Genomic DNA, 18,048 nt, shown 5'->3' on the forward strand with positions numbered 1-18,048 from the left:
TGTATGTGGTGAACACGTGGTGCTGCCCCGCCTCTCCTCTCCTGTCTCCTCTCCTCTGGTGGTGTTAGTCGTGCGCTCGATCTTTAGTGAATTAAAGTCTTGAGGCACACAGCAGCCCAGATGCTTCTTGGGATCTTGGGATCGAGATCATTTGTTTCTGCAAGATGAAACGATGGAGAGCACAAACTGTATGTCGCTTGCTTCTGTGTGTCAGTATTTTACCAAGTAAGTTTTCATTTATTTAATTTATTTTAATTTACCCCGTGTGCTCTAAAATTATGCATTTTTAATTGTCCGCAGTTTATTTTGCAGTTTTATGTTAATTCCAGAGACGAAACCTGCAACGCTGTGCCAGCCAAGATGACGACGATGTTAAAAACATGTGGATAAAATATTGTTTACCAACTCTGTTCCGCAGAGCTCTGAGAGAATGTTATTGTTTTAAAATGACATGGATCATTCATTTCCTCTCAGATTTCCATTCCTCTTCCGAGCAAGCCCACAATCCGTAAACCAGTTGTTCAGGGATTTACTATCATCATAATCCCGGAGAGTCTCCGGGATTATGATGAGCTGGAAGAAGGTCTAGGCTTTATTGAAACAGTGTTTCAGGGTTAACATCTGGCTGGCCCAAATCCATTGACAGAGAGGCAAGCTCCTGTTAGAAAAATACGAGTGTTTCCATTTAAAAACTATTCATACAGCTCATATCAGGTTAGTAACTCGTAACAATTAATGTAGAAGTAACATGAATCATTTCCTTATTAAAACATTCATGTCAACACATACCGGTACTTATAAGTGTGACCAGAGAAAGTCACTGCTGCCAGATATACCTGAACTCTTTCTAGAGCTTTATGGCAATCTGGCAATCCTCTTTGTCCCCTTCCACCATCTGTCATGCATTCACATATTCTCCACAGCATCCATATCGCTGCATTTACTCTGAAAGTCACTGACCAGAAAATGGATTCATCAAAACTGATCACATCCGAATATCCTTTCCAGAAATATGAACAAAAGTAATGTGGCACGATTAACTGAAACACAGAACGTGCTTTTTGGCAATATGACTGTAAATCATTTCTTAGCCTGTTGGTGTGCTCATGGGAAATACGCTCAGAAGCTCCTGAATGATTTATTCACTGACTATACTAGCGCGCTGAGGCCTGTGGAGGACACAAACACCATACTGAATGTGACCCTGCAGGTTACACTGTCACAAATTATCGACATGGTAAAACACCACGGTGCACACCAGATCTGTGCAGATACCCACTCAATGATGCTATGTTTATGTTTGATCATATCCCTGTTTTACCTGCAATATGCCCCCCTCCTCCCCGTTGACAAGTATTTTATATAATCTCTACTGTTTTACAGGATGAGCGAAACCAAATTCTGACTGCATATTTATGGATACGGCAAGTGTGGGTTGATGCACACCTCAAATGGAATAAAGATGATTACGATGGACTCGATACCATCCGCATACCTAGTTATGTATGGAGACCTGATATAGTCCTATATAACAAGTAGGTTGGACTGGTATTGTGTTGATCATTCAGTGAGGGTGGCCTCTATCGGTCAGAATAAAAGGCACAAGCTGAATAGTCCTTGAAGCTATTATTCATAGGAGTGTCCAGGCCTCTGTCTGCTTTTTATACAGAAGAATGCTTAGAAAAAAAAACACTGAAAATTTACAATTTAAGTCAGAGGAATCACTTTTATACCAAAGAGGAAGGGTGTATTGCCGAAGTAGATTTTCGACCAGGGAGCGACAAATTAACTTACATATAACCTGATAACAGCTATATGTACAATAACATGCAGACACATGTAAACACAAACACTTAGCATTACTGAAGTGATGTAAAACGCAGACAAAACACTGAGGAATGAGTGCAACTCTCCCAAATGTGCCCTTGTGCCTTTGTATCCTGATCTTAAAGGTATCCAACATATCGAAATGTGCTCTTGGTATGAACATTTTCTTTGTTTTTCAGTGCTGATGACCACTTCACTGCCTCCATGGACACCAATGTGGTGATCCGCCATGATGGCCAGATAATGTGGGATTCCCCTGCGATCACAAAGAGCTCCTGCAAAGTGGATGTGATAAGGACAGAAAAAGACTGGGGAGTGGAAGAAAGTCGCTAAAGTTTTAGACCGCTTCTTTATGTGGATATTTTTCATCATGGTGTTTTTCCTGAGCCTTCTCATCATGTGCAAAGCGATCTAATTAACGAATCGAATTAATTAATTGAGATTTAATTAACATTCAGATTGCACTTCTTCCTATGGTCTTAGTAATGGTCTATTCTGGAGGCTGCCAACACCCACCTGACTGCAGTCCTAATTATTAGAATTAGATGTTTAATACAAGTTTCTGTACATGTATTTCCTTGTGTCAGAAACAACAAGTCAAGGGATTCAAAGATGCAACCCAAAGCAGTGACAAATAAATATGCTATCCATTGCTGCTTCACACATTTCAAAGATAATTATTTATTTTTTAATCTGTTATGGATATTGTATCTGAGAAGTAACACACAACAGTTCTGAACAATTTCAAATCACACATTAGCTTGAGGTAATAATTGTTGCAATTTGCAAATGTAATGTAGGTATGTAAGTGATCGACTTTACGAAGGGGTGGAAAAGAAAAAGTACTTTATTAATCCCTCATTGGGGAAAATGTAATTTTACTCTCATGACATGAATCAGTGAAAGAGAGAGAATCATTCAACATTACAGAAGAGTCAACAAGCGATACAACTCTTCTCTTTATGCGTATTATCCCGAGTCTTTAAGTTGAAGAACGGGCCATGACTCACCAATCTCAACCCAAAGGAAAGTAAAAAGCTTAACTGATTTGAATCAGTGTTGGTTTGGAGATGCAAGGACAACTTAGTCAGACCTCAAGAAGTGTTGAGAGGTCTGCTTGAGCTTTCATCAAGAGATCATCCTACAGCCTCTTTACATGAAAGGAAAGGATTCAATGTGTTATTCAGTACGTCACTTTAGGATTTTGTCATTCAATGAGAAAATTAAAATCAAGTTTAAAAAGTTACCTCAAACAACACCTCAAAAACCAAACTATTTTTGGGAAATGTATGTATGTTTTAGGGGAATGTGTGTTGGGTAAGCTAAAACTACCGTAAGCACAATATTATATGCACAACAAATATTGTGTTGTGCTGTAGTGACACTGTATATTTCATCTTATATATATATCTTTTTTTAGGAGACACAAGCTCATTTTATTTTATTTTTTCATGGCGTCATGTGTCGTTCGCCTGATTCCATGTGAATGCAGCACTATGAACTTTATTTACTAAGTTAAGTTCCTTAATTTACTTGGTCAGAAACACGTAGACTGCAGTTCTCTGAAGTTTGATTGAAATGCTCCTTCTTGGTCTTAAAGGTACAGTGTGCCGCATTGAAGCGGATCTATTGGCAGAAATAGGATATAACATACGTATTAATATTAATACGTATGTTTTCTTCAGTGTATAATCACCTGATAATAAGAACTGTTGCATTTTCGTTACCTTAGAACAGGGGTGTCCAAACTTTTTTCAAAGAGGGCCAAATTTGATAATGTGAAAATGCCCAAGGGCCAACAGTCCCTGCTGACATTATTTTAAACAATACAAGTAGCCTATACATACATTGTTATTTTATCATTTTATTTTCAATGACAGCAAATAGCAATGTAACCAAATGTAAGCATTCATGTGTGAACACATCTCAACAACTATTCTGCCTTTCTTTCACATCTTGAAAGTCAGATAACAAAGAACAAGCCATCTAAAAGCTAATTACATAGGAACCGATCAATATTCTCACCTCAAGACAATCTTAAATATGACTTAGTGAGGGTGATGAAAAGTTGTCTAACATTTAAATTCAACACACATGAAACAGGCTCACGAAAAAAATCAAGTTGTCTCTTCGTATCTGATGATAGCTCTTCAGTGTTACGAGCCAGGCAAACATTAGCAAACTCTGTCTTCTTCTCGGGGCAAATGTTTTCTGCTATTTTCATAACACAGTCTTTGATAAACTCACATTCCGTAAAAGGTTTGTCATGTTTAGCAATTACCACGGCCACTCCGCAGCTTACTTTGATGATGTTTTCATGTGAAAGGGACCGCTGCTGTGTGGCCAAGTTATCTTGGAGTTGCTTCACTTTTCTAGCACGGACGCTCTCTGATAGCTTGTTGTAGCATTAGCACGTTTGGTCTCGTAGTGTCTCTTTACATTATAGTCCTTAAACAAGGCAACAGTCTCATGACAAATTAGGGAGACACAGTTGTTTCGGTTTTCGGTGAAAAAAATATTGCGATCTCCACCTCTCCTGGAAGCGGCGGCCCACATTATCGACTTTCCTTTTTTTACTTGCCGTAGCCATGACAGTTCAAGGGTCAGAGCCAATTTCAAACAGCCAGCCAGTTACAGAGTGGTGCTGCCACATGAGGTAAAAATAGGAATTGCATGTTGAATTTGTATGATTTATTCATTCCGTTTTGACTGTGCTGGCGGGCCATAAATAATGCATTTTAAGACAGAAGGCGCGGGCCGTATAAAATCTGACCTCGGGCCGTGATTGGCCCGCGGGCCGGACTTTGGACATGCCTGCCTTAGAATAACCAGTTTTTATCTACACACACAGCGGTGGCTCTTCACAGAGCCGGCCGGCGTGTTTCTACAGTAGCCCAGAATGGACAAAACAAACACTGCCTCGAGATGGGGATATTTGCATTTTCGCATCAGCCATCTATAGTTGTTCGGGAGAAGTTTCAGTTTCAATTGGTTGCGTACCACACGCTGCACCTTTAACTAAAACTGGACTTTTTAGTCGACTAATCTTTGATTTCTAAAATGTTGTTTTTGTTGACTAAAACTAGACGGACAAAGTCTCTGACTTCGATGGGACTAAAATGTCCACAGTTTTAGTCTAAAATTGACTAAAAACACCAAACTAAATACAAAAAGTCAGACAAAATGAACACAGTCATAGAACACCTCTCGTGTATAAGCTGTCACATGCATGAGGATAAATCTGTATGGTATGAAAACATACAGACTAGCATGTGAGACGTGTTAGCATTAGCATGACAAACAGCACTGAAAATGAATCAAGATTTTCTTAAGATGATTGTTTCCATCCTCAGTATTACCCAAATGCACAAAAGATATCACAGAAGAAGAAAAGCTCCTAAAAATGATAGTTAGTGAGTCTTGACTTTATAATATTCTATCACAGATAAATATATACATTTATCTATTTTGGTGCCAAAAGCTTTGAAAGTGGGATTTCTTTGCCAGTGTGGTAATTCCAGATCTGATGTTTTCCCACAATACTTTGTATTAATCATTTTTTTCAAAATGGCTACCACCCACGTCCACTTCCTGTGTGAAATATCCCATGATCCTCCGGCTCTCCTCATGCAGGGAAATCCCTCTTGAGACCTGCGCTGCTCATCTGAGTCTCCAAACCAGGTTTAATATTTGATGAAATTAGTTCTGCTCGCTGGTTCTGCACTCTTTACTTCTTTTTTTTCATTTTTTTTTCATATATACTTTATTGATGAGAATGCACCATATGACATACAAATCAAAGAGCAAGTATTTTCATTTTTTGTGCACGTGTTACTCAGTTTACAGTAGTAAAGGAGAAAATAACAAGAAAGAAAAGCAAAAAACATAAAACAAACAAAACAAAAACAGAAAACAAAGAGCTACTTAAATCAGAACACCCACCCACAAACCCACCCACAGACAAGGCCTTCACAGTTGTTTCCGTAAAGTTTATGTAGTACAGTGTTGTAAAATTATATAATTATTAAATTGTGATTATACTGATTTTCATGCTATTCTAGCATTAAGACACAAGAGGCCGGTAGAGAGCTCGTTACTGGGGTCTAGCACACGGGGGCCAGTAGACCCTCATTATGTTGTCTTTTCACTTTATGATGACACTTTGATATGTTGAGCTTTAAAATTCAACTTGCAAATAGTACAGATTTATCCATAAACCACATGGCATTTGGTAACAGAAGACAATGACACAATAAAATCTGAGTTTTTCAGACAACAGTATGCAGAAAGATTTGCAACTGAAATGAAAATGGTTTCAATTGAAACAGGTGTAACATGTGTTATGTGTCTTTATGTTCAAAGTAACAAAGTATGAAGAGAAAAGAGAAGGTATCAGGTCGGAGTCACTTTTCTTTGCAGTATTTGGATAATTTTATCACGTAATGATCTTGATTGCATTCCATAAATGATTGGATTTAAATTAGCAGGCACCACATGAAATAAGATGTAGGCAATTTTCCTTAAATCTGGGTAATTTGGAAAACGATGCAGTATGATTGTTAAGAACCCCGACCAGAGCATAATAAGATAAAGAACAAGGTGGCTGGCACAGGTTTGAAGTGCCCTGTTATTCAACTCTTTATTTTTCTTGATCCAGCAGATGACAGCTATTCTGAAATAGGTCACAGCTATGCCTCCCATTGAGCAACCAAACAGCAAAACAGTGAAAAAGAGTCCATAGATGTTGTTGATGGACACGTCCTCGCAGGACAGCTTGAACAGTGACGCATTGTCACAATAAGCATTTTGTATAACTGACCTACAACGGGACAGCCTCACCGTGAGACCGATCAAAACAGACACCAGCAGTAATGACACCGCCCATGCAGTTGCTGACAGCGCAACCACAGCTTTGGTAGTCATAATGGAGCTGTACCTCAAGGGGTGACATATCGCCACGTATCTGTCGATTGCCATAATGATGAGAATCATATGTGAGGCGGATCCGAAGGTGTGGCTGTGAAAGGCTTGAACCACGCACTGGTTGTAGGTGATTAACCTTTCTGTTGAAATGATGTGAGCCATCAGCCGAGGCAGCAGCACTGTGTTCCCTATGAGATCATTGATGGAAAGGTTACAAAAGAGAATGTACATGGGCTGGTGCAAACTCTTCTCAGTGATGATAAGCACAAGGACTCCGATGTTGGAGCAAAGCAGGGTAAAGTAGACAAACAGCAGTAAGAAAAACAGAGGGTAGATGAACTTTGGGGATATGTCGAAGCCTTGGATCTTGAGGATATCACTTGTCATGTTGCTTTCCATTCCGTTTAAACTGATGAAAGAGCGAAAAGAGAAAAGAAATGTCAGAAGCTTTTGTAGTGATGGGTGCAACAACAAATGAATCAGTAAACATTTTGAGTGGCATATATTAAGCATCATTCTGTTGTTAATTGCACATTTCATTCTTTATCTCAAAAAGACAAAAGTGAAAAAAAAAAATTAATAAGAAATGAAATTCTTCCATCAACGAATAAGAATACAAGAAAAGCATCAAATACTTTGAGTTTAAAGGAAATACTTACTTCTTTGACAATTAAATTCAGTCTCCTCCTACAGAAACAATGAGCACAAATGTGTTCTGATAGGAACATTTACATTATGAACACAAAATAAAAGATACATTTATCACTTTCTGTACATTGAAGTGACTTTGAATTGAAGTGATTAAATGTTACACCACAATAATGCTGAGCTTTATCCTGCACATCAATGCTCAACGAAACCTACAAAGCTCCTGCCTGTGGAGGTGGGAATCCCAACTCAGCTGCCAGATCTTGATCTCTTTTATGTCCAGCGTGATCAACATGTGACGTCAAACCACTGTCCTCACCACGAGAGCGGTAGCGCCTCGTTACCTGCTCAAACTAAGATCGACATCTAATATTGTCATACAGATGTTAACAACTTATTGTATTTAGAATCAAATATACCCTTGTCTTGATTGTAAAGTGTTATTCACAGGGACTGTTGCAAAAACCAAGCAGCTAATAAGCATCAGAGTTAAAACCAGAAGATGTTTACAAAAAGAAATGCCACCAAAGAAGCTTGGGAGTTTTTATTTTTCTCCATAGGCTTGTTTGATGCTTCCGAAATATGCTGTCAGAAACCATGGTTTTGAAAAGTTAAATTATTATATAAATATAATTTCTATGTTCAAATTATATATTTATATATATATATATATAATTTGGGTATATCTATATTCAAGAAGTCTAGTAACGTCTCTGTGTAGTATACTGTCAAATCAAATGAAGAAAGTACACATCAATTATGTAACAAATATTCTCATTTTTCAAATTTAACTGGATGGATTATAAATAACACATAGAAATACATGAATACATGTTCTTCTCATTTCAAGGAAAAATAACGTCTGGATTAAAGAATAAATTACGTAACACAATTCATTTTAGATAAATTATGTTCACTGAATTGCCCTGCAGCTTTAAACTCAGTTCATTCAGTGTGAAGTGAAAAAGCCACGATATTATATTTTTCTCATCTTCTAAAAAGAGGAAGTAGTGTGGGAAGAATTCACTTATATGAGTCTGTCTAGTCAGAGTCTAATGGCTCTGGTCTCTCTGGTCATTTTTCTCTTTTGGAAATCGTCCTGTGATTTGACTTTCACAACTTTCACTTCAACAGTCCTGCTCTGCTCTCTATATCCTCGTCTCTCCCCGTGTGTCACGGTGTGTACATCTCACTCAAGTCAGGAAACTTGTCAGAATACACATATTTGATTGGCTGAGCTTCATCACGTGATGTGATTCACAACGCATTGGTCAGTGTTTTTCCTGCACCGCTGAACAAGTACCATAAATGCTGGAAAAATTCCGCTGCATACAAAATGCCCTTCAAAATAAAATCACAATTTCTTTTTTCTTTTCTTTTTTTTGTCAGGTAAAGGCCCGCGACCCACTGAAAACGGGTCCACAACCCACTTTTGGGTCGCAACCCACCAGTTGAGAATCACTGCCCTACACCTTCAAGGCATACTTCGGGTCTTTTAAAGTGGGGTTTGTCGAGAAGAGTTGAGCTCACAGAGAAAGCCGCCTTGGATACATACTACACGATCAGGGGAAGGTCAGGATATAAAAAGCATAAATCATATACTCAGAAATCAATAGTTAAAGTGTAATCGAAAGATAAAGTGTATGATCGTTACATAACGAATGTTTAATACATAGAGTGATTTAACAAATGTAAACCTGATAATAATAATAATATGTGTATCTGAGTATAGTGCAGTCTGAGTGTAGAAAGTACGGAGAAAGAGGAAGTGAGCTGAGTGCAGGCCTTAAGAAAATAACGGCTGCAGAGAGAAGGAGAGAAAAATCGAATAAGTGTTTTAAAAGCAAGCGCGTGCTGAATAAAGCGATTAACAACTGTAACTGATTATAATAACTGTAACTGATTATAACAACTGTAACTGATTATAACAACTGTAACTGTGATTATGATAACTAATCTGTGTTAGAAATGTGTGAGTGTAGGAAAAGGGGAAGTGCAACAGATGTTGAACACCCAGACACGCGCAGAGCTTGATTAAGTAAGCGCCCAGACAGGGAAGTTGGGGTGATATCGTCATGCACATACACAAACTACAGGTACTTATCGAAGCACATGCACCAAATCAATGATGTCATGTTAATCATGGGCTGAGGGAGGACGTGTTGGGGAAGAGGGGGGAGAGACGCGAGATGCAGCCCAAAAGTGTTATAAAAGAAGTAACTTGCAAACAGCAAGACGGGAATTCACGATGGGACGCCGACCGAGCCATCCATGGAGAAACACTGGACCTCGTTCGACAGCCGCGTCGGAGGACTTCGTCTCTGTTCACGGAAAGAAGACCGCCGTTCGTGGACAAAGATTGAAAGACGGAGATTTTCCTCTCCCCACTACTCGACTTTAACAACTGAACAACGGAGGAACACAGCAGCCCTAGAAAGACTTTGTACTGAGCCTTGAGGACTGTTGGCCGAACTCCGCTGCGAGAGCAGGAGGAATCCGAGGGTCTGGCCAGACCTTCGCTCCTAACAACTCCAAAAGAACCTTTTCATTGCACCATTGAAAATCCAGCTCCAACCGAGCCATCTCGGCATCTAAAACCAATGAGTATAATCTAAGAAGAAAATTAAAGTAACGAATCAAGTATAGTAACATTGTATGTGAGCTGTAGCTTAACCCTTGCTAACTAACTAAATATAACCTGCAATAAATATCTAATCTGCATTTAAAGTAAATTTCTCAAGTGCATTTATTTGCTCAAGTAGTAAAAGTTCCTCATGGCAGTAAAAAGTTAAATCCATTGTATGTCTAACAACTGAGTTCTGTAAGGTTATCCTAGAGACCGAATCCACTTAACAATCCCTTACGGTTTTAGAAGTAATCCTAGCCGTTAAAACCTAACCTGGCATTTACCAAGAGCACAGATCCAGAAGAGGGAAGCTGCCATTGTTATGTGGGAGTTCGCAGGTAGGACCCAAACGCAAGACCACAGGAGACAGAAGTTACTATGAACAGGTTTTATTTCGAATGTGTGAAGGTGTGGAGCCCGTGGTCCGACACCAGAGTGGCAGAGCGACGGTGTGAGGCCCGTGGCTCGACACCGGAGGGCTGGCAGCTTGACGGCGAGAGTAGTCCGTGTCACACAAGGAGGGCAGAGCGGCGGAGTGTAATTCGTACACACAAGGAGGGCAGAGGACGCCACGGGGTTGACGCGGGTGAAAGACGGTACGACCTGACCACCCCAGACTGCAGGGCCAGAGCTTATGTAGTGCCAGCAGACTCATTAGTGGGCCCTGAGTCTGGTGTGTCAGGCAGCAGGAGGTGATCAGCTGGAGTGTCCTCAGCTGTGCACACTCAAGGGTGTGGCCATGGGAGGCGTCAGGTCAGACAGGGATCCTGGATCCTGACAGTACCCCCCCCTTAAGGTACGGATTCCAGACGTACCACCAGACACAAAAAAGGGCGACTGGAGGGGGTCCAGAGGAGGGATGGCCCCACAGCTAGAAGGCCGGCCAGGGTGGGCGGAGGGGGTCCGGAGGAGGGGTGACTGGTTCTGACCGGCCACGGGGCTGCAGAAGAGCCTCGGCCACAGGTGCTCCGGCGGACGGCCGGGCGGGCGGAAGGGCTCCGGACACGGGTGCTCCGGCGGACGGCCGGGCGGGCGGAAGGGCTCCGGACACGGGTGCTCCGGCGGACGGCCGGGCGGGCGGAAGGGCTCTTGAGAATAGGATGCTGGTGCAGCAGTGGCAGGTACTGGAGGTCTCTGCTGCTCCGCGACGGCAGCGGGCACGGGAGGTCGCTGCTGCTCAGAGACGGCAGCGGGCACTGCGGCGGCAGGAACTGGAGCTGCGGCGGCAGGAACTGGAGCTGGCGCTGCGGCGGTAGGAACTGGAGCTGGCGCTGCGGCGGCAGGAACTGGAGCGGGCTGCGCCGCTGCGGCGGCAGGAACTGGAGCGGGCTGCGGCGCTGAGGCGGCAGGAACTGGAGCGGGCTGCGGCGCTGAGGCGGCAGGAACTGGAGCGGGCTGCAGCGCTGAGGCGGCAGGAACTGGAGCTGGCGCTGCGGCGGCAGGAACTGGAGCTGGCTGCGGCGCTGAGGCGGCAGGAACTGGAGCGGGCTGCAGCGTAGAGGCGGCAGCGGCAGGAACTGGAGCTGGCGTAGAGGCGGCAGCTGCCGGGAGCGGCTCTGGCTCCGAGACCGCGAGGTCCGGGGATAGCTGCGGCTCCGAGACGACAGCTGGGACTGGAGGTCGCTGCTGCTCTGGGACGGCAGCGGCGGGACCTGGAGGTCGCTGCTGCTCCTGGACGGCAGCGGCGGGAACTGGAGGTCGCTGCTCTGGGACGGCAGCGGCGGGAACTGGAGGTCGCTGCTGCTCTGGGACGGCAGCGGCCGGGACTGGAGGTCGCTGCTGCTCTGGGACGGCAGCGGCCGGGACTGGAGGTCGCTGCTGATCTGGGACGGGAGCGGCCGGGACTGGGGAAAGCTGTGCCGCAGAGGCGGTAGGAACCGGAGCTGGCTGCGGCGAAGAGGTGGCAGGAGCAGGAGCTGGCTGCAATGCCGTCCGAATACGGGGAGCCGGAGTCGGCCGGGCCACCGAGTGTTCCGCTACACTTGCTTGGCTCCCTCTCCGGCTGAGAAGGTGCTTGGCCATATAATCCGAGTCCCCCAGAGGGTCAAAAACTCTCATCAGAGCCGCCACAAAGTCCACATAACCCACAGTATTAGGCCGATCAAAACTTAATGTTCTCGCAGCCCAGTCCAAAGCCCTTCCCCGCAGTAATCCAACCACGTAGGCGACCTTGGACCCGTCCGAGGCAAAAGTCTGAGGCCGACGGTCAAACACTTGTTGGCAAAGCAACAGGAAGCCCTGGCACTTCCCCAGTGTTCCGTCATAGGGAATTGGAACCGGCACAGGGGATTCCCAGACCGGCGGAGCGAGGACTGGAGGGAATAGTGCAGGTGCTGGACCTGGTGGAGACCTGACTGTCCGGGCTAGTTCCTGCACGAAACAGCCAATCCGAGAAATCTCAGCAGTGACACTTCTCACCTCCTCCAGCAGACTGTTAGGGCCGTACAGTGTAGCTGCTCCTGTGGTTGCTGGGTCCATTATGGTCAGGTCGTTCTGTTATGTGGGAGTTCGCAGGTAGGACCCAAACGCAAGACCACAGGAGACAGAAGTTACTATGAACAGGTTTTATTTCGAATGTGTGAAGGTGTGGAGCCCGTGGTCCGACACCAGAGTGGCAGAGCGACCGTGTGAGGCCCGTGGCTCAACACCGGAGGGCTGGCAGCTTGACGGCGAGAGTAGTCCGTGTCACACAAGGAGGGCAGAGCGGCGGAGTGTAATCCGTACACACAAGGAGGGCAGAGGACGCCACGGGGTTGACGCGGGTGAAAGACGGTACGACCTGACCACCCCAGACTGCAGGGCCAGAGCTTATGTAGTGCCAGCAGACTCATTAGTGGGCCCTGAGTCTGGTGTGTCAGGCAGCAGGAGGTGATCAGCTGGAGTGTCCTCAGCTGTGCACACTCAAGGGTGTGGCCATGGGAGGCGTCAGGTCAGACAGGGATCCTGGATCCTGACAGCCATAACCGGTGAGTTAAAATCATGTTTCATATTCCCAGAGCCTGCCCGGCAGTCTATTGTGGAGGTGGATGCCTCGGACACTGGTGTAGGAGCGGTCCTCTCTCAGCGGTCGGCTGAGGACCAAAAGGCTCACCCATGTGCCTTCTTCTCCCGGAAGCTGTCCCCCGCGGAGAGGAATTGTGACATTGGGAACCGGGAGCTGTTGGCAGTCAAACTGGCATTGAAGGAGTGGAGACACTGGTTAGAGGGGGCGGAACAGCCGTTTGTGGTATGGACAGACCACAAAAATCTAGAATACATCCGTTCGGCCAAGCGACTGAACTCTCGTCAAGCTAGGTGGGCTCTGTTTTTTAACCGTTTTGAGTTTTCACTATCCTACAGACCAGGTTCAAAGAATGTCAAGCCAGACGCCTTGTCTTGTCAGTTCCAGCAAGAGAGCTCTCCTTCCCATCCTGAAGGTATCCTCCACCCTGAGTGCGTTATTGGTGTGGTAACCTGGGAGGTGGAGGACAAGGTAAAGCGCTCCCATGCCGAACACCCTGCACCCAGTGCTTGTCCTGATAACCGGTTGTTTGTTCCTGTCGATCTCCGTGCTCAGGTCCTCCAGTGGGGCCACTCTTCCCGCCTAGCTTGCCATCCTGGGATCAGACGGACACTAGCACTGCTCAGACAGTGTTTCTGGTGGTCTTCCATGGAGGAAGATACCAAGGGGTTCATTGGTGCTTGCCAGGTTTGTGCGCAGCATAAGAGCACTCGCCAACCTCCATCTGGGCTTCTTCATCCTCTGCCAGTTCCTAGTCGTCCCTGGTCTCACATCGCTTTGGACTTTGTAACCGGCCTACCCCCTTCTGACGGTAACACAGTTATTCTCACGGTCATTGATCGATTTTCCAAGTATGCTCTGCTCATTCCATTATCCAAGTTACCTACTGCCAAAGAGACTGCGAAACTATTACTGCAAAATGTTTTCCGGCTGCATGGTCTGCCCATTGATGTGGTCTCCGACCGGGGACCACAATTCACCTCTCGCTTCTGGTCAGAGATTTGCAGGCTGCTGGGAGCCACGGTCAGTCTGTCATCAGGGTTCCATCCACAGTGTAATGGGCAGGCTGAGCGGATGAATCAAGAGATGGAGACAGCCTTACGCTGTCTCTCCTCCCGCAACCCCTCCTCCTGGTCTGAGCAGCTCTTGTGGGTCGAGTATGCCCACAACACCCTTCCCAGTTCAGCTACCGGGTTCTCACCATTCCAGTGTGCCCGTGGCTATCAGCCACCACTCTTCCCGGAGCAGGAACAAGAGGCCAGTGTCCCCTCAGTCCAGGCATTCATCCACCGGTGCCGACGCACTTGGAGGCAGGCCCGCTCCACACTCTTGCGCTCGTCCGACCGCTACCAAAGGTCTGCCAACAGACGCCGTGTTCCTGCACCCTGTTATGCCCCGGGACGTGGCTGGCTGTCTACGCGGGACCTTCCCCTCAGAGTGGAATCCAAGAAATTGGCTCCTCGCTTCGTGGGCCCTTTCCCTGTTTCTCAAATCATCAATCATGCTGCTGTCCGTCTTCGTCTGCCATCGTCCATGAAAATTCATCCCACCTTTCATGTCTCCAGGATTAAACCCGTCAAGGAGATCCCCCTTCAGCCCCCCCCCCCCCAGACCCCCTCCGCCCCCCCGGCTCATCGATGGGGCACCTGCCTACACGGTCCATTCCCTCATTAGCCCTCACTATTTAGGTCCCTTCACTTGCACTTTTTCTCTGCCAGATTGTCTTGTGTGTCTCTGCCAAGCTCTCCAGTGTTATATATCGTACTGTTCTGATCTGCCTGTTCCGACCCTGTCTGCCTGTTTCCTCGACCTTGGATTTTTGCCTGCCCCTTGTTGGATTTGTTTGCCTGTTTAGACTGACCTCCCGGTGTTGACACTGCCTTTACCAAGTAAAGAAACCTATACCTGAATCTTGTCTCCGAGTTGTGCTTTTGGGTTCTAGTATCTGTAATCCTTACATTGGTTTTGTTGTTGACAACTTGCATTCCCCAACTTTCGCCCCAATACTGTGCGAAAGTTCAGCAAAGGAATAGCAAGTCAGTTTGTAAATCAACACATTTTTTCCACAATTGTGTGCTTTTTAAAAATTTGAAATAGATAGAATATGGATTAGTTTCTGTACATGTATTTCCTTGTGTCAGAAACAATAAGTCAAGGGATTCAAAGATGCAACCCAAAGCAGTGACAAATAAATATGCTATCCATTGCTGCTTCACACATTTCAAAGATAATTATTTTTTAATCTGTTATGGATATTGTATCTGAGGCGTAACACCCAACAGTTCTGAGACCATTTCAAATCACACATTAGCTTGAGGTAATAAGTGTTGCAATTTGCAAATGTAATGTAGGTATGTAAGTGATCGACTTTACGAAGGGGTGGAAATGAAAAAGTACTTTATTAATCCCTCATTGGGGAAAATGTAATTTTACTCTCATGACATGAATCAGTGAAAGAGAGAGAATCATTCAACATTACAGAAGAGTCAACAAGCGATACAACTCTTCTCTTTATGCGTATTATCCCGAGTCTTTAAGTTGAAGAACGGGCCATGACTCACCAATCTCAACCCAAAGGAAAGTAAAAAGCTTAACTGATTTGAATCAGTGTTGGTTTGGAGATGCAAGGACAACGTAGTCAGACCACAAGAAGTGTTGAGAGGTCTGGTTGACCTTTCATCAAGAGATGATTCCTACAGCCTCTTTACATGAAAGAAAAGGATTCCAGGTGTTATTCAGTACGTCACTTTAGGATTTTGTCATTCAATGAGAAAAGTAAATTCAAGTTTAAAACGTTACCTCAAACAACACCTCAAAAACCAAACTATTTTTGGGAAATGTATGTTTTAGGGTAATGTGTGTTGGGTAAGCTAAAACTACCATAAGCACAATATTATATGCACAACAAATATTGTGTTGTGCTGTAGTGACACTGTATATTTCATCTTATATGAGTTGACTTTAGTCACAGTCTGTTTGAAATGTGTACGCCACATGAAACGAACATTATCCCTGTGACTCGGTGAAAACAAATACATGACTATACACTAAACTTATCATACACTCCTTATTATAGGAACCGTTTAGGTAAGGCCACCATAAATTGTGATTATATTGATTTTCATGCTATTCTAGGCCGGTAGAGAGCTCGTTACTGGGGTCTAGCACACGGGGGCCAGTAGACCCTCATTATGTTGTCTTTACATTTTATGATGACACTTTGATATGTTGAGCTTTAAAATTCAACTTGCAAATAGTACAGATTTATCCATAAACCACATGGCGTTTGGTAACAGAAGACAATGATATAATAAAATCGGAGTTTTTCAGACAACAGTATGCAGAAAGATTTCAAACTGAAATAAAAATGGTTTCAATTGAAACAGGTGTAACATGTGTTATGTGTCTTTATGTTCAAAGTAACAAAGTATGAAGAGAAAAGAGAAGGTATCAGGTCGGAGTCACTTTTCTTTGCAGTGTTTGGATAATTTTATCACGTAATGATCTTGATTGCATTCCATAAATGACTGGATTTAAATTAGCAGGCACCACATGAAATAAGATGGAGGAAATTTTCCTTAAATCTGGGTAATTTGGAAAACGATGCAGTATGATTGTTAAGAACCCCGACCAGAGCATAATAAGATAAAGAACAAGGTGGCTGGCACAGGTTTGAAGTGCCCTGTTATTCAACTCTTTGTTTTTCTTGATCCAGCAGATGACAGCTATTCTGAAATAGGTCACAGCTATGCCTCCCATTGAGCAACCGAACAGCAAAACAGTGAAAAAGAGTCCATAGATGTTGTTGATGGACACGTCCTCGCAGGACAGCTTGAACAGTGACGCATTGTCACAATAAGCATTTTGTATAACTGACCTACAACGGGACAGCCTCACCGTGAGACCGATCAAAACAGACACCAGCAGTAATGACACCGCCCATGCAGTTGCTGACAGCGCAACCACAGCTTTGGTAGTCATAATGGAGCTGTACCTCAAGGGGTGACATATCGCCACGTATCTGTCGATTGCCATAATGATGAGAATCATATGTGAGGCGGATCCGAAGGTGTGGCTGTGAAAGGCTTGAACCACGCACTGGTTGTAGGTGATTAACCTTTCTGTCAAAATGATGTGAGCCATCAGCCGAGGCAGCAGCGCTGTGTTCCCTATGAGATCATTGATGGAAAGGTTACAAAAGAGAATGTACATGGGCTGGTGCAAACTCTTCTCAGTGATGATAAGCACAAGGACTCCGATGTTGGAGCAAAGCAGGGTAAAGTAGACAAACAGCAGTAAGAAAAACAGAGGGTAGATGAACTTTGGGGATATGTCGAAGCCTTGGATCTTGAGGATATCACTTGTCATGTTGCTTTCCATTCCGTTTAAACTGATGAAAGAGCGAAAAGAGAAAAGAAATGTCAAAAGCTTTTGTTGTGATGGGTGCAACAACAAATGAATCAGCAAACATTTTGAGTGGCATATATTAAGCATCATTCTGATGTTAATTGCACATTTCATTCTTTATCTCAAAAAGACAAAAGTGAAAAAAATAAATTAATAAGAAATGAAATTCTTCCATCAACGAATAAGAATACAAGAAAAGCATCAAATACTTTGAGTTTAAAGGAAATACTTACTTCTTTGACAATTAAATTCAGTCTCCTCCTACAGAAATAATGAGCACAAATGTGTTCTGATAGGAACATTTACATTATGAACACAAAATTAAGCATACATTTCTTACTTTCTGTACATTGAAGTGACATTAAATGTTACACCACAATAATGCTGAGCTTTATCCTGCACATCAATGCTCAACGAAACCTACAAAGCTCCTGCCTGTGGAGGTGGGAATCCCAACTCAGCTGCCAGATCTTGATCTCTTTTATGTCCAGCGTGATCAACATGTGACGTCAAACCACTGTCCTCACCACGAGAGCGGTAGCGCCTCGTTACCTGCTCAAACTAAGATAGACATCTAATATTGTCATACAGATGTTAACAACTTATTGTATTTAGA

The 18,048-nt window shown here is 44.0% G+C and overlaps 3 protein-coding genes across 3 annotated transcripts; 1 reads left to right on the forward strand and 2 right to left on the reverse strand.

Annotated features, from left to right (window-relative positions):
* Positions 1-158: 158 nt before the first annotated feature.
* On the forward strand, positions 159-2,160 carry LOC306779672 (neuronal acetylcholine receptor subunit alpha-10-like; the record flags this gene model as incomplete). Its single annotated transcript, XM_079271649.1, has 4 exons — positions 159-225; positions 1,092-1,237; positions 1,384-1,535; positions 2,007-2,160. Exons 1-4 carry the CDS (start codon positions 165-167, stop codon positions 2,158-2,160), a joined length of 513 nt encoding a protein of 170 aa, XP_079127775.1. The 5' UTR covers positions 159-164.
* A 4,059-nt stretch (positions 2,161-6,219) lies between these two features.
* On the reverse strand, positions 6,220-7,149 carry LOC306779469 (olfactory receptor 52N4-like; the record flags this gene model as incomplete). Its single annotated transcript, XM_079271405.1, has 1 exon — positions 6,220-7,149. The coding sequence occupies one exon, from the start codon at positions 7,147-7,149 to the stop codon at positions 6,220-6,222; it is 930 nt and encodes a 309-aa protein (XP_079127531.1).
* Positions 7,150-16,475: 9,326 nt separating this feature from the next.
* On the reverse strand, positions 16,476-17,405 carry LOC306780222 (olfactory receptor 52N4-like; the record flags this gene model as incomplete). Its single annotated transcript, XM_079272502.1, has 1 exon — positions 16,476-17,405. One exon carries the CDS (start codon positions 17,403-17,405, stop codon positions 16,476-16,478), a length of 930 nt encoding a protein of 309 aa, XP_079128628.1.
* Positions 17,406-18,048: the final 643 nt, after the last annotated feature.

The sequence above is a fragment of the Melanostigma gelatinosum genome (genome assembly GCF_949748355.1).
Source record: "Melanostigma gelatinosum genome assembly, chromosome: 7".
NCBI lineage: Eukaryota > Metazoa > Chordata > Actinopteri > Perciformes > Zoarcidae > Melanostigma > Melanostigma gelatinosum.